The sequence below is a fragment of the Rhamphochromis longiceps genome, linkage group LG12, assembly GCF_057381845.1.
Source record: "Rhamphochromis longiceps isolate RC_006_pf linkage group LG12, R_longiceps_female_GT1.1, whole genome shotgun sequence".
NCBI classification, from domain to species: Eukaryota; Metazoa; Chordata; class Actinopteri; order Cichliformes; family Cichlidae; genus Rhamphochromis; species Rhamphochromis longiceps.
Genome location: NC_140568.1, coordinates 4,174,501 through 4,191,507, shown reverse-complemented (window position 1 = coordinate 4,191,507; position 17,007 = coordinate 4,174,501). Strand labels below are relative to the sequence as shown.

General features: G+C 40.7%; 2 protein-coding genes across 4 annotated transcripts; one reads left to right on the top strand and one right to left on the bottom strand.

The window, feature by feature from the left end:
- The first annotated feature begins 806 nt into the window (after nucleotides 1–806).
- On the top strand, nucleotides 807–3,093 carry rnf181 (ring finger protein 181). Its single transcript, XM_085424400.1, has 6 exons — nucleotides 807–900; nucleotides 1,595–1,696; nucleotides 1,780–1,916; nucleotides 2,048–2,163; nucleotides 2,262–2,336; nucleotides 2,433–3,093. The coding sequence occupies exons 1-6, from the start codon at nucleotides 872–874 to the stop codon at nucleotides 2,490–2,492; spliced, it is 519 nt and encodes a 172-aa protein (XP_085280526.1). The 5' UTR covers nucleotides 807–871; the 3' UTR covers nucleotides 2,493–3,093.
- A 1,881-nt stretch (nucleotides 3,094–4,974) lies between these two features.
- LOC146656607 (transmembrane protein 150A-like) lies at nucleotides 4,975–16,692 on the bottom strand. 3 transcript variants are annotated; one of them, XM_085424397.1, is made up of 8 exons: nucleotides 16,587–16,692; nucleotides 14,696–14,966; nucleotides 14,488–14,535; nucleotides 14,272–14,358; nucleotides 13,395–13,462; nucleotides 11,811–11,938; nucleotides 10,721–10,898; nucleotides 4,975–7,664 (listed from the first exon to the last, which is right to left on the bottom strand). In XM_085424397.1, the coding sequence occupies exons 2-8, from the start codon at nucleotides 14,758–14,760 to the stop codon at nucleotides 7,366–7,368; spliced, it is 873 nt and encodes a 290-aa protein (XP_085280523.1). In that variant the 5' UTR covers nucleotides 14,761–14,966; nucleotides 16,587–16,692; the 3' UTR covers nucleotides 4,975–7,365. The 3 variants fall into 3 exon arrangements, with proteins under 3 accessions (XP_085280523.1, XP_085280525.1, XP_085280524.1); XM_085424399.1 differs by lacking the exon at nucleotides 16,587–16,692 and adding an exon at nucleotides 16,315–16,442; XM_085424398.1 differs by lacking the exon at nucleotides 16,587–16,692 and adding an exon at nucleotides 16,146–16,284.
- Between the last annotated feature and the right edge of the window lie 315 nt (nucleotides 16,693–17,007).

Below are 17,007 nucleotides of genomic sequence, written 5' to 3'. Positions count from 1 at the left end.
ATTCTCAGCTTCTAGAGAAGCTTTGCATGATTCACAGGTAAAAATGACCCTTATTTATCTTGGTACAGTCCCTCAGAGCATCCACTGTCTTACACAAGCTGTTTTAGCTTTCTAGTCCTTCCCTTTAAGCTAGCCATCTTCTGATTGGCTGAATAGTGCAGACAAAAGGTTTAAAGAGAAGATGAGTGTGGCTTTACTAAGGATACCTGCTCTCACTAAAATCATCAAAAACACTCAGAGATTGTTTGTACACGCGACGACTTCATTATGTAAAGTTTAATTCATCACAGTTACATGGATAATATAAAATAAGGAAAATCATCATAGGTCCACTTTAATCAGACATTAGTCCAGCTGTAGAGCACCTCTTTCAGGATGAGGTAAGAGCCCTCTTCTTCTGCTTATCCACTTCAGGGTCACAGCTGGGTGATAGGCAGAGTACATCCTGGAGAGGTCACAGAGCTAATGCATAGATTATTCATGCTCACGTTTACGCCTTCAGCAAATATAAAATCACCAATGGGGATCAAGACACGCAGGAACAGAGGATTCAAACCCACAACCTTCACAGCACCCTGCTGTCCCTACTCACTATGATAAGTTAGCCCTTTTTATTTAAGAAATTCTACAGAGTCTAGGCAGAAGGCCCGTATTATTCATAACCTTCAGATAAGAAAAATGATGAAAAAATGATTCGTTTTCGTACAGAAACCCTTTGAAAGTTCAGTGTTTGGGAACGTCTTTCACCGGTTGTGGGCGCTAGTGAGACATTTTGCACGCTTACGTAGACAAACAAAACAGAAGACGAGGAAAACCAAACCTCGACTGTGATTGGACGAGGAGTCACGTGGCTATCTTCGTACCCGGAAAGATGACAAATGTTTCTTTGCAAGATTTCAGGTGAGTCGACCAAATTTATCAGGTTTAGAATAGTTTTAAGACAACAAATTCTTTTTGTATCTTATGATTGTACAAAGCTCGTGTAAGGGTTGGTGTTTACGGTAGTTCCGTGTGGAGGCTATTTGTAATGTGGAAGAGCCTTTGAGCCATTGTTGGTCGTTAACGTCGAAGCGGCTGGCTCACTGTTTACACAGTTCGGCTGGAAAACGCTTTTTGCGATGGTCTCAGTTTTATATTTTGAAGTTTTATTTATATCCTTAATACGTGAACAGAATTTGCTAAAGTTGAGCGCTTTTCTCTTTTGTTTTCACGAAATAAAGCAAGTAGCGCAGGTCGATGGTATCTGCGCTGGCTCGTGTTGTTGTTGTTATCTGCCCCCCTCCCCCTCTATTGTGTTCCCAAGAAAAGCCTGTATTGTAAAACATGACTGGACTATCTTTCAGATCCCCATCACACTCTCTTTGAATGTTTATCCAGAACAAAACTGTTACAAAACAACATCAGTCCCTGCCATCAAGGCAGCACATATATCTGCTTTTGCAGTATGATTGGCATAGCTGTGTTTCTCGTACTTTCCTGCACGGTGCTCACTCACCAATCGCATTCCTCAGCTTTTCACTTTCACTGTCTGTTGTAGAGCCAAGCTCTCGTTCAGCACGTCTCATTCATGCCTGATTTCTTTTGTTGCGAACAGGACGTACTGGGCGGAAATGGCATCCTACTTTGATGAACACAACTGCGAGCCCACCGACCCCGAGGAGCAGTACCGCCAGAATGCTCTCCTTGAGATGGCCAGGTGAGGGCTAGCAAACAGAGAGGCTTTATTCTCATGTGTGCAGTGCTCTGACTGACTGTTGGTGCCTGCGTTGGTGTTTACAGGTATTTGATACAGGGCTTGGACTGGATCGATGCACGCTATGCTGGCATGTCAAGCTGGGACCAGAGGCTTCCTCCTCCGGCTGCCAAAACTGCCGTTCAGACCCTCACTGTGATCGTTATAACTGCTGAACAAGCAGGTAGACAGAACCATGAGAATTAACTGCCCTGACATTTAGGTTGATGATCAGCCCATGATCTATGTAAAATCTACGTAAGCGTGCATATCACCTGAGATTTTGATGTGGCTTTTTGTTTTTCGTTCTCACAGGCAGAGGTCTCAAGTGTCCTGTGTGTCTGCTGGAGTTTGAGGAGCAGCAAACGGCTCGAGAAATGCCTTGCAAACACCTTTTCCACTCAGGATGTATACTGCCATGGTTGGACAAGGTAACGCTCCCGTGTTTGTGCTTCTCTTTGAAATAGAAAACACACGAGCGTGACCTCTTACAAATCCTTTTTGCTTCTTTGTCGTCTTTAAACTTTAGACCAACTCCTGTCCGCTCTGCCGACTTGAATTACCCACCGATAATGCAGACTACGAGCAGTTTAAAAAAGACAAGGTGGGTGTGTTTGAGTGTGTCCTAACGTTTAACCGTACATTTATCGTGGCATTAGCTCTATATTGTTGTTTTTTTATTTATTTTTCTGATCTGCAGGAGAGAAGGAAACAGAGCGAGCATCGGCTGGAGGGCCTGCATGGAGCCATGTACACATGACGCTGCAGTGCTGTTGGGCAAGGTTGTGGCACGTTGACATTTTAGTTTAATGAAAGCTTGAGAAGTGCATAAAGCTGCATTCGCACACCATTTCAAACAGAGTGTAGTTTCACGCTCAAGGATGGGGAAACAGTGTGAAATATTTGGCAAAATATCAGCAAATCCTACATAAATTGTAATAATGAAAAAATGCACCACAGTAAAAAAAACACATCGGGTTATCTGGAATGACTTAATGTCGGGCAATCGGGATGACTGTCGAGGATTAATGTAAACAGGCTCCTGTTCTCCCCACTCTGTTGACGTGGTGTGAATGCAGTGGAAGCAACAAGGTCATTAAACATTTAAAATGCTCTTTTTCTCACTAGCTAGGACCATTATACTTCCACATCCTGTTGCCAGCAGAGCGCTCTCAGACACAGCAGCTGCTTTTTCCTTTCCTTTAAAAAAAACAAACAAAAAAACAACTTTGTAGGCTATAAATGGACAAAATCTGTTCGTCTGTATTTGTTCAACGACCATGAAGTTATGATTTGTAATTTATGATTTTAAGATCTGTCTGCTGCTGTTCTTACTTCTTCATAAAAATTGAAAAAATTGATTTTATTTTGTTTGGTTTTTTTTAATCAAAAGCTTAATTTTAAAAGAATCGCCAACAAGCTTAGCGGACGTCAAATTCTGGGTTGCCCATTGTTCACTGATAAATGCCCGCACCTTTCAAACTCCATGTTCGCAGTAGAGAACGGGCTTTTTTGTACATTTGCGGTCTCAGCAGATTTTTCTGTCTGTTCCTCATGCTGAGTAATTTGATCTGTAATTGGGAAGATTTGTGGAGTTCCCCTTCAGCTGGTCCCATGATGTTTTGATTTTAGAAAAAACACTGGCTGTCCTGTAGCCTATCTGGAGCGAATATTAATAACACAATCTGCACAGAATTGGTTTTAATGCTCCTGAATCATATGACAATCTTCAAACTGCGTCCACGTCACAGTGATAATCTGGGAAACATTTAAACAGGCTTTTTTTCTTTTTTAACCAATTATGAAGCTATTTGTGTCAGCTGCTCTGTCCAAAGTTGTTTCTATTTATGCTTGCAAATAAGTAGCTGGCCCTTTTTTAAAAACGTTAGAACGTATAGAACACTAACCATAGTTAGAGTGATGCTGTTATTATCTAACAAGTACGGCGTGCTATGATTAGGAAGCCATGTTGGTCTTTGTTTTAAAGTTTTAAATTGTGAGGTCGGTGTATGTACAAGTATTTCCTGTGAGCCAAAAGCTCAGACTGCTCTAAACACCATCTCAGACAAAAGGATCAGTGAACTCATGGAGTGCTGAGAAGTTCATCAGCTGTCCATATGTCCCTCCACTATTAGCAAGTACACAGTGACGTAATGAGTCTTAGACTGGCGGTCAGACTTTAGTGACATGAGATGAATGTGTCGTGGATATGACGGACTTAAAGCTTCTCTAACTTTTCATTGGTTTGTGCATCCAAGCAATGACAAAACTCTTCACTGTCTTTCTGCACTTTATACATTACAGTAACCTGTGAATTATGATGGATCATGAGCCAGCTGAGCTACTACGTCACTGACGTTCTGGTTTTACTCTTGGCTCGGTATGACAAAGAGAACAGATCTCATTACAGTCATCTCGATCACAGCTATGTGAAGACAGAAGCCCCACCCACCTGCTGTCTGAATATCTGTTTGCGAGGGGCAGCCAATCAGAAGACAGTTGCCTTGATGAAAGGCAATCTAAAACTGCTTGTTTCAGATGGTAAATAAAGCTCGTGTCATTATCTCATGAGTCTTGGCTGTATCAAAGCTCATTATGAGATATATAAGGCTTTGAGCTGTAAATCAAGCAAAGCCACTCTATAAAGGCCATTACACACCAAATGTGTTACAACACGATGCATTTTGTGAAAAATTCATCCTTAGAAAAACAAAAAAAACAAAATGTAAAAAATGAGAAGGGAGAGAAATGATTTGAGAGTCAACTGACCAGGAACAGTGTCTGTGTATATTCAGTAACTGTGCACAATTTGGGTTACAAGCACTTTTGCCAAATGCAAAAAAAAAAAAAAAAAAAAAAAAAAAAAGCAATAACTGCCACAAATTCATTCAGCATTTGGTGTGAACGGCCGCATTAAAGAACAGGCGAGTCCTAAAAATATTCCACCTGACATTTTCCACAGTGTGACGCACCCAAGACCAAAAGTGAAATGAAAATAGAAGCTGATTTGTAGAGTTGAACTAATTTTGCCGTTTATATAATGTTGTAGTTTACACATTCACCCAACAAGAGCCCCGGTCTGATCCCAGGAGGAGATCTGAATTCCTTCGGGGTTGTGTCAGGAAGGCCATCCCACACAGAAGAAATATAATCTTCTAAATCAAAGACACAGCAGCTGAAAGTAACGTTGAGGAAACAAAGGGAAATCTGTGCATTTAAAATAGTCCATGAAAGCCACGTGCTAATAATTTATCATTTTTATTTCATATTTGAATATAAATCTCTGTCAAATGAAAATACCTAAATGATAGACAAAAATCATACATATTTACAGAATTTATAAAAAAAAACAAACAATTTGTGTTGACTTGATTTCAGGGATTTGTCAGACTCCGTGATTACCATTCATTTACATACTCTTCAAATTCAAAAGAAAAACAGGACCAGTAAAGTTTTTCTGTGTTGCTAAAGTTCAAGACGTACAGTTCAGGCGGCTTTTTGTAATACAGTGTTCCTACACAAACAACCCAATGATCTGACTGCTTATTGAAGTGCACATTTGGATAGAAAGAAAAAAAACAAAACAAAAAACAAACTAATGAAATCCACTAATTTAATATTTGGCCTGTGGAAGATGGCATTATGGTATAGATGCTGTAACAGAATAATCCCAACCCCAATGTGAGGACTCAAACAAGCTGCCATTGGGAGTCAAACTGCATGACTCAGTAACAGTATGGCGAAACAGGTTACAGGTGAACACATGAGAAGAAAGAAAAAAAAAAAAAAAAAGTACAAGATGTAATGCTAAAACGGAAAAGACACAAAAAAATTAACTCAACCTGGAGTAGATTTTAGTCTTTTTGGCAAGTTTTGCAGGACAAACAGGATTGACAAAACAGACACATGATTGTGCATCCTGTGTAACTGCATCCACTGTGCCGTTACACAGGATGCTGACACTTTTTAGGACAGACACTTGCAGACAGAGTCGCACACTGCCCACTCGCCATCACATTAAATACCTCAAACGCTGCCAGATGGAAAATGTTTCACAACTGTATTCTGTACCAGAAGCTTTCACCTTCTAGTAACATCCAACTGACAAAAAAATAAAAAATAAGAGAGGTAGGTGACCTTTTAAAAAAAAAAAAAAAAAAAATATTGCTGGCATCCAGTGTTTCAGACAGTTTAAAATGACTCAACACTATGCAGAGGGCAGAATACTGTGCATCTGTGAAACACACCTCACTCACTCCAACATAAAGAAATGTAACCTAAACAGGCGGCATTAGCCAGCTGCAGTTTGACCAGTGGTGATGTGTGGCAGTCTGGTGTTGAGCTACTACAAAGATAACAACTTAAGAGAAATTGGCAACACAATTTAAAACAAAAACGCATCACATAAAGCACTTTGACACCAGTCTACAGCCTGTATCATATGTACCTCTCCTGTGAATAAATCACACTACCTCGGGCTTCACATCACTTCTTACTGAAACAAAACGCTGGTCTATGAACTCAAATAAGGCTTCCAAGGGTCCAGCTTGGAATCAATGTGCGAACAAGAACCCTCAAACGCCAAAGTCGATTCTTGTTTTATCATAAAATGGGCTTTAAATATCTGTCAGAAGCAAAGAGAGGGTTTGCGTTAAACTCATTATCACATGACTGATGGTAGTTATTGCGTGGACATCGGTGAAATAAAGGGTGACATGAAATGTTAGCATTTCAAAGAAACTGTCAACACATTTATGGAACGACATACAGGAGATGACGATTATCAGCTAAGGGTGATTGATTCATTTCCATGCTGCTGTCACACGAGGGACGCAGGCCCAACATACACATTTACACGTTTTTTTTTTTTTTAAATTATTTAAAAACTACCTTCACCATCTGCATTCAAATTATCTGTGCAACCAAACCAAAGGCAGGTGCGATAATTAATTTATGCCTGATTGATTAAAAAAAGCTTGTGCGCTCTCAAACTGTAAAACATAACTATTCATTTCTCAGACATTCAGTGGTTCCTACCTACTACACAAACTCAGAAATCAAACATGAAATGCTCTTCTGTTAAAAGAAAAAGACAGAAAGAAAGAAAAGCGTGCCATGCAGAGAAGCAAAAAGCCGAAGCAGGTCGGCCACGCAAGGTTTTGTGTAGGAGTCTGGGGAGAAGGAGAAAACCATCAAGAGATCAGCTATGCAGAGTAAAAAATAAAATAAAATAAACGTCTTGATGCATCCTCAATCATCCAGGAAAGTAAATCTCCAAAAGTTGATTCTGTTCATCTGGACTTTGCTACGGCCAGATGAACAGAATCAACTTTTGGAGAAAGTAAAATAAAAAATAAAAACTTCTCTCCCAGTCAGGCAACACCCTACCTAATGCAGAAGTGCCCAGATCAACAGCCTCCGAGGAACATTCATGGCTCCAAACTTTCAACAACACTACAGGAAACAACTGCAGCAGGTCACGCCAACAGTGGAGATTTAAAAACAAAAACAGGTTGAGGATATCCAAACGCCTCCTCTTCCTCCACGTGCTGCCTCTGTCAGCTTGGCTTCCTGTGGGAGCCCGTGAAGCACCTCTGCGGTGATGTTTCAGACCTTTCGGCTGGGCTGCACAGCTACAACATGGCTGTGCTCTCTGGGGTACAGTTGAGATGTGTCGATGTGCTGCTTCCCCCAGGGGACTTGAGGCCTTTGGTTGCCCCTCCTAATGTTGAGCCCTGGCCCCTGGAACCCATGATCACCCCTGAGCCGTGGTGGCTCTGCTGCAAGCCTGCCATCATGGTCTCACTGGTGACTGTGCCAAACTCATAGGTGAAGGTCCCGTAGAAAACCAGGATGTCCACCGTGAAGACCCACTCGCAGATGGCTGCGGCGTGCTGCAGGGTAAAGCTCTCGTGAATGAAGAAGATGCCGCCTTGGAGGACAAGTTAAGGATGACAAACGGCTCTTGTAGAGAGAACAGAGCATTTATCCTCACTGAAGCAGACAGAACATTCAAATCTCTACCAAACAGATGGACTTAAAGTATTAAATGATTGGTGTCTTCATTTTTTCTTCACCCACAGTAGGCTTACTTATAATGACCAATGTTCCCTCCAATATTTCATGTATCTGAGTGAACACACAAACTCCCTGAGCGTCCCTTGGACCACTGTGAGCAACAGCACACGTGTGCACTGTGGTCACGCCAGCATCGAATCAAAGTTACATGGTTTATTAAAATAATCAAATTACAGCATTTACACTTATGTTAGACAACTTTATTTAACTGCTTTAGCCCACTTACAATGAAATTAAAAAAAAAAAAAAAAAATCTTGTTCATGACCTGTGTAGGATGTTAACACTATTGGAAGTAAAAATAACTTGAACTCCAATTTTGAAAACAACTTTTTAAATTTTTTTTAAATAAAACTCTTGAGTTGTATTATGAGTATGAGTCTGTGGTCTGGGAGAGAGTCCTGTAACTCTGTCTGCAAAATACAGCATATAAAGACCAATGATGGGCAATTAATTATATAGTTACTTCTTCAAAAAAGTAACTGAGTTATGCAAACAAATTTTTTTGCAGCCGTTTACCTAAAAATGCAGCCAAGGCGTTTTTTTTTTTTTTTTTAAATAAACATTTTTAACTATTTACAGAACAATCAGCTGTTCTGCATCAAATCTGATGCCACACAAATTATTTGTGCCACTGCAAAAAATAATTTCTGTCCACTATGAGATAAAGGAGAACAACGGCCTGATACCTGCAGGCCTGACAACAGGAGATGTATCACTGCTGTAACACCTGTAACATTCAGCAGTCGCCTCATTGTTCTGACACACACAACTATTGACTACACTACACACTAACTACACACTAACTACACCTAAACTTTGCAAATCTCTCACATCTCAAAACACGCCGTCACTCCTAAAACTTCCCCCCCTTCCTAAACAACTAAATGCTATGTTGCTATATCGTTTTTTGATTGGTCGACACGGTACATTTTTCCACCAATAGGAAAGGGTGGGGTTTTTTTGGTGTTTTTGCTCACAGGCTTTTGAGCGTTTTCCTTATAAAACGCAGTTTTTACCGTTTCTTCCCACAGTAAATATAAACAACGACAGTATTCAGGAAGAAAAACAAACATTGCATCTATTTTTATCATAACTCTGGTTTTACACAGAGTTAAAAACTGTTATAAAGTCCACACTTTTTCCGTCAATTGTTCCGTCTGTCCTGCTCCAATGGTTGTGCCCGTTGTCATTAACGTGGCTTCACTCCACATCAGCCACGCCGCTTTGCTAGCTAAAACACCGGTGTCGGCACATAAGGACGCTGTCATAGCCTGTCAGCCACGTTGATTAGCTGCGTGTATACGAATGTGAATCACATTATTGGCTGGACTATGGGATAAGGTGGCATCTTCTAATCCAGTCGTTCCCATTTTTTTTTGCCAGGCCCCCCCTTTGTTTTACAAGAAAAATATTCGCCCCCCCCCCCCTCCCGGCGCGCGCACATGCACGTGCAAACACATCCTTTAACCACACACCCATATTTTGCTCCATTGCAGTTTATTTCACATCTCAAACATTTAGTAAACAATTAACTAAATACAAGTAATCTGCAATAAATTACAGGTAGTAAGAAAATAAACTCTTTCACGCTACGTCCGCACCTACACGGGTATTTTGCAAACGCAGCTGTTTCTATGTGTTTGGACCTTTCGTCCACATGTAAACGGCGTTTCGAATCACCGAAAACAGATTTTTTTTTTTAAACTAATTTTTTGCGTTTAGTGTGGACGAGGAATACAGAGTTGGTCAGGCAACGTCAAAGGTATGAGCCTTTTTCACGTTGCGCTGTGCGCCATGTTATTGTTTACATGAGATGAATTGCAGAATGGCAGATAGTCAGATTAACAGTATTTTGTCTCTATCTGCAGGTTTACACGCTTACATACACACATGCAGTTAATGTCCCTCTGTTTACAAAGGCAGAGGCGTCACGGTGTAATTATTTTTCGTGTAGTTGTTTTTTTCCTGTGTAATAATGTTCAACATTGCTATCAATACATTTTTCAAAAAAATGCCTCTCTGTGCAAAATGGGTTTAAAAACATAAACAACTGGGATACTGTTTGTCCGTGATTTGGAGAGCCCAGCGCTGCTCCCAATGAAGGGAAAACCTACCGCGGCACTTGTGCAGGTGAAGCCAAAGGGCAGATTTGCTTCACCATATTTTCTAGTCTTTGGCTTTGAATGAAGTTGGTTTGGAAACATATTCAGCGATGCTTCATCTCCTGATTTGCATTTGTGTGGGCGCCCCGTCAAAAACCTGTCCATTATGCTAGCAGTGTCCAAGCGGGGTTTTTTTGTTTTGTTTTTTCCTTTTCATACCGCGCCCCCCCTGCAATGGCTCTGCGCCCCCATACTTTGGGAAGGTCTGTTCTAATCCCATACGGGAGCAGCCGGTCACTTACTGACTAAACAATTCTGTTTTGCAGTGTCAAAGTTTTAATTTTAATTCAGGTTAGATTTTTTTTTTCTGTGCGCAGAGACCGTGCCAGCAGTGCGCACACGTGCAGCTTAGAGGATTGATGAGGACGGAGCTGAATGGTTCTAATTTCTGTTGCCAATCAGCCAATGAGTAGGCAGGTAGGCAGTTTGACATCAAAGGCTATTTTTCTTATTTAGTTCATAGATTGTTCCTGTCCCAGGTGAGGTGGCGAGAAAAGCAGGTTACACCCTGCTCAGGTCACCACGAGGTCCAACTGGAGCAAGAGCATCCATGGAGCACACAAAGGCCTCGTCTAAGTTTGAACCCAGGACGGTCTTACTGTAAGGCACAGAGCCACCATGCCTTTAAATGACAAAATCATCAGTGTGGCTTTAAAGGAACTGAAAAAAAGCTTATAAGAGCTGAAACCACATTCATACGTTTATCTGCATAATAACAAGGATCTCACTCCAGTAAGGAAAGGATACTGAAGACGAGGGAGATCATGGCTCCCAGTGCCAGAGCCACTCGGAAATGAGCCATCCAGTAGTCGAGGGCCGTGACAGCCAGACGGTAGGTCAACACACACTGCAGGCACACAAACAGCAGCCCTGCTGGAAAGGCCACACCCGCTCCCACATAGTGAAGAGATTTGGCATGATCAACCTGTCAGATGGAAACAATGTCAGAAGAGCCGTTTGAACTGTGACATCCACGAGGTCTTCACTTATTGTGATCAGCATCACTATAAAATGAAAATAAAAATAGAATGCAATGATTTGCAAGTCTCATAAGCTCATTTTATTCACAACACTGAAACATCAAATGTTTAAACTGAGAAAATGTATCATTTTAGAAATTAAGGTCATTTTAAATTTGATGGCAGCAACATGTGAGTAAACACATAGCCGTCTTCTCTGGCTAAAGATGATATAAAATTGACCCTGGTAACAAAAAATGCTCTGTGGTCAGACAAACTGACGACAATCCAGCTTATCAGCAGCACTCAGTTCAAAAGTCTGCATCTAGATTGTATTGAGGCACATCAGTGCCTGTGAAATAAACAGCTTGTACAAACAGAAAGATCCCATCAATACTGAATGATATGTACACTGGTTTTAGAGAAACTTATCCTCCCATTCAGGCGATGGCTTTTGTTTTGTTTATTTTAAAAGAGAAGGCCATGCAAATTTGAGCGGAGACTGTTAAACCACCGACTGCAGCCATTTTTACATGAGAACAGAAGAATGTAGGTGCTGAACTGGCCTGCTTGCAGTCCAGACCCTTCAACTAAAAAGCATCCGACGGATCATGAAACAGAAGAAAAATCTATTTCAGACAAGAATGAGAGAATACTGCTGTTCAAGTTCAGCAGCTGCTCTCCTCGGTTCTCAGATATTTACAGACTATCGTGGAAAAACACGAGGGCGCTTTTGTGCGCCACATTCAAATGAGCAAATATGGGGTTTTTTCTTAAAAGTGGTACATTTTCTCATTTTAAACATTAGATGGGTTTCTATTGTGAATAAAAACAGGTTTATGATATCTGCCAATCATTATATTCCTTTCTTTACTTACCTGAAAGTTGCCCACCATGACAAGACCAATGGCATTGGTGCAGCCAGACACCAGAGCGCTGGTGTTGACCCAGCATCTGTGGCTGTGTTCGATCACTTGGGCGTAGCGCAAAAAGCACACCATCACAACTGTTGGAAACAAATTTAACAAGTATTAATAATCTATAATCTTTTTGATTTGAAATTGGAACGAAGCGGTCTTAGTATGAAAAGTATGCTTTTGTTTTCCTAATTTTTTAGAATAAACTTGAACGCCTGAGATTTGGACACTCGCTGTTCTGCATCATGAGAAAGGCAGCTGGGAAGTAGCTTCACGCATTCTTCCAAAGGTTAGACTATGTGATTCATGTAACTGCTGCCCTAGACAGGATGCTGGCTTTCAAATACTGACATCTCTGCTTGCATAAGGGTCAATTTTCTCAGCAGGCTTAAAAACCCAGGTTGCAAGTCAGTAAAACAGAGCCCAACATCACAAGCTACCAACAGGAAGGAATTGGAGGGTCTAAAACGGCTTCTGGTCTACTGAGGAATTGCAGAAATGCATTATTTACTAAAAATGCAAGGAAACAAAATAAAACCATGACAGCTGGAATATAAAGGAAAGACATATGAGAAGTAAAGGTGACGTGAATAATGAAGTAGAGCTGCAGGAGAGAAGCAATCAAGCAGCTGTGGGAAAACTGGGACAGAAGTGAGTGGTGATAAAACGAGAGAGGGGGAGGAGAAGGAATGGAGGAAAGCCACAGAAGGTGAATGAAGGGGAAGGGACAGAGGGGGAAGGAAAGCTGTATTCATTATTGATTAGAGAGCACAGGCTATTTCCAGCCCCTGCATAACTCTTGTGGCTAACGTCTGTGCCTGTGGGAAACTGTGGAGAATTAATAAAATATACAGAGTGGACTGTGGAGACAGTGTTGAGATGAAAGGTGTCTACTGCCTAATTTTGTTTAACAAACAGAAGCCAACAGGCTTTTCACTCAAGTGTTGGTAATGAATATAAAGACAGATTAGAGATTTAACCAGTCCACCTTTTATTCCTTATGAAATGACCCCACACCTTTCTTCTGTGTGTCATTTAAGATGCTCTTAAATGTTTTAAGACACTAAAGACTAAAAAAATAAAATAAAAAAATTACACCAAGTCATACTTTGGTAATCAATTACAGAGGGTATCATTCTTGCTAGTCGAATAAGTTTGATGTTCTTACAGATGATTATCTCAGTTTAACATTAAGACTTGAAACAGAAAGTAGCTTAAAATGATTATGTAATCATTACAACAACAAAAAAAGGAAGTGTTAAAATGTCAACTGGTAGTTTTACAGGAAGTAAAACTTGGGTACAGTCGCTTCCTGGTGTCTTCAATTGGTGATACATTGGCTAACACTAGTACATAAACACTAAAACCCTGTCGTTGGGTGTTGCTAAAACTTAACATAACAATAGAACATAAAACATAATGAGGAACAGATTTTCCCCATTGTTTACAGACTACATGTCACACTCAGCCAACTCACTGCAAGCTACATCGACATCTATACACACTGTAAAGATATGCATGCATACTGCGTTTAGTTAGGCTTACCCATGAAGGCTCCAACATTGCCTATCAGGCTGAACAGACAGCTTTCAGGAGGGTAGGAGCCACATTTACTGTGAAGACAAGATATAGACAGTATTTACAAAGACACACACACACACACACACACACACACACACACAACAAAAATTACATAAATTATTCTAATTTCTGAAACGCCAAAGATGGCAGCTGTCCTGCCTCTACCCTTAAAGAGCAAATCAACAATGTAATGAACTGAAAAACATGAGTTAATCATGTTGTTGCAGTGTCACATACTGAGATTCAAAACTAAACCGTTCTCAAACCACTCGATATACTAAAAACATGGAAAAGTGTACTTATTGTTTTTTGTTAACTGCATCCATTTGTTCAATGATCTGGTGTGAGAAGGAGGAAACACTGTCTTAAGCAGTTATTTATAAGACTAGCCATGGCCCCTTCCCCATTCATTTAGATAGGATCTTTAAGATAAATGCCCAAATAACTTCCCTGAGGTGATGACAAGATGGCTGCTGAATAGTGAGACTTACTTTAAAAGGACTACGCATGTATTTTACCTGACACTGTTTAACAGTATGCTTCTGCCAAGGGAAGCTTCTCTAATAAATTCAAGTATGACACCAAATGTCGGCTTACACGGCCTGAAACTTAGATGAGAAATCATCTAAACGTACGGACTGCAAAAACTTGTTTGGAGTGATTAGTTTTTACAAGAGCGCTATTGTACTCGCCTGTGGTAAGTGGCGTATTTGCAAATTAAACAAATGCAATTTATGCAAAACGATGACATAACAAGATGATAATTCATGCTTCGAGGCCTTTGCTAACACAAAATAGCTTTTGTACTCTGAAACAAAGACATTAAGTGTAGCAAAGGGACCTGATGAGGGGGATGTCCTGGATGGTGCAGCATGACTTCGGGAAGCCTGGCCGGGGCAGCTCTTCTATGCATGTTACATTGTAAGACCTGTAGGAGTGACACAAAAAGCTCTGTTTATTCCCTGCTCATAGCTATGGAGTTAGCTCTGGTTTATTTTTGTAACCCATTAGATATTTTAGCCCATTTCATCACCTTCATAGAAGAAAAATCACATACCAGTTCTCCACAGGACACACATGGTGATTCATCACAGCCATGGCATACCTGTAGAGTAAAAAACCCACCATAATTTAAAGAAAGAAACAAATCCCCAATGACAAAAGCCCATTTGCTCCGTCCTTTCCCACAAACCCTTCAATTAATCGACCCATCATGTAACACATTTAAATGTGACAGCATACAAGACCCAGGCACTGTGACTCACACTATCCATATTCCTGTGATGGAGAAGGCAGACAAGCTGACAGGTAGTACAATCCAGGCAGTCATTGGGCTGGCAGTGAGCAACCTTTGTCCCAAGCATGGGGTGAGAGGGCGACTTTGGGCTGGAGCGGCAACGGATCAGGTTGGGGGTGGGTGGGGTGTGGGGGCACTAACACACAGGGAGACACACGGGGGAAAGGGGGGCATGAGAGGGCAAAAGGGGGAATGGCACAGCTCTTCTGCTCCACACGTTCCTGCAAACAGCAGCAACCCTAAAGAAGGTGAGGAGTAGAAGGACAATTTTATTAAACAGATGAAGCATTCAGATAGATTTTTTACAGACACATCTTCAGTGTTATATCATCTGGAAAAATCTTGCCTTGGCATGCATATCACAGAAAAAAAAAAAGCTCAGTTCCCTCACATGCTCTGTTAATGGTTGCATTTTAAGACATAAATGCAAGCGGCCAACTGTTAAGCACATACACACTGTGCTTGTGTGGCACGAGGGACAAAATAAGCAGTGACTGTGCGTACTCTTATAGTAACTTGAAGGTCCCCAGCATGCTGATAAGAAAGAAAAAAAAAAGACAAAACAAAACAAACAAAACAAAGGAGGATGGCCAGCCTATCAAACTCTTTTAGGGACTCTTAGATTCTTGATGAACCTCAGCGCAAAATAAAGTTTACATGCAAGACTGTTCCATTTACAGTAAACAAAACACACATTCAGCAATAAAACCTCACTGCATTCACTAAATATCTTCCGTAAGACTGCCCTATGTCACCATTACCAATGTCCATTTGTAACGGCATCTGTTCCCCACATGACGCAAAAACTGACTGCACCTCTAGAAAAGAAATGAGGAGCAACATGAAGCTGTTAAACTGTCTGGGAAAGGTGTACCCTTTTGAGAATGTAGACTTGGTCAAGGTCAGCTGTGTGGTGGAGGAAAGCATGCCCCAACACAGATGTGTATCACTTTACACAGGGTACAGTTACAAGTGTGCCCTTAGCTCAGAGGGACTATACAGTGGCATTAGATGGAGTAGAAGCTCTTGTACCCAAAGAAGGGTTGAACCCACAAATGAAGCAGTGTTAAAATTATTGTTCTTTTTCTACTATGTAATGTAACAACAACAACAACAACAACAATAATAATAAAACTTCCCACAGTGACTACACCCTACCATTTGCAATTACAAAACTCTACAACTTAAAAAAATAAATTAAAAAAATCCCAAATCACTCATTTAGGTTTCCTATCTTTTAGCATTTGCCAAACACAACTTGCCTGTTTGTTTGACGAGACCAATTGGCTTCACAACATACATACTTACTCATACAAGTAATTTTAATTATGAAAAACTACTAAAAGTTAGCATTTATAAATGTAACATCGTAAAATATGCTGTAATGAAGAGGATGACTGGCCTTTTATTATTCTTACCTCGCCTCTACGGAGAAGGACTTTAGCATACTGAACAGAACCGTCTATGTAAAGGAAATGCCCCCCTTACCGCCCGCAGCCACTCACAGCAAATATTCGCCACTGTACTTATAAAAGGCAAAATACAACCGTGACAGTATGTTTTTTGCGAACAGCCAACAACACTAACTTTTCCACTGTCTACTCCGGCCAACCAAAGGCAGTAAGATCCCGGAGCACGGCAGCCTTCTTTGCGAACCGCGGAAATCCAACCGTTAGCCTCGCTAGCTTCAGCCTAGCTAGCTAGTTAGCTCGCACTTTACCAGTTCGTTTGACTTGACACCTGCACGCATCTCGGTTTCCGCTAACCCCAGCGATAAGCTCCGAAACAAGAAAAAATTAAAGACTGAGAACATCTGTGGTAACTGGACAGCTATAGTGCAAAAATTAGTTTACACCTACCTTCCACCTGCTATGCCCACCACAGACCTCAACAACCTTGGTTTCCCTTTAAAAAAACAGCGTTTTCTTAGCAAACGAGGTAATTGCTTAAATAAGTTCCGGTTGGGCGTTTCAAAATAATATATAGTGGCCGTTGCTGTTAGAGTTTCCTTAAGAATAAATAAATTATCAAATAATTTAGTTTATCTTTATAACAATAACTATTTCATTGGTAATAAAATACAGAAGATGCTCTGCACCGCTAAGAAAATATATATATATATAAATCACCACCTCCGTTTAATGCACATCTCCTCAGTTTGCCAATCAAGCCCGGAAGTCACACCTTTGGGGCCAGCCGACAGAAACCTTTTTACATGTAAGCCGATTTTGCATAAAAATATTAATTAGACCTTCAGTCTTCATTTTTTTTGTCTGCATA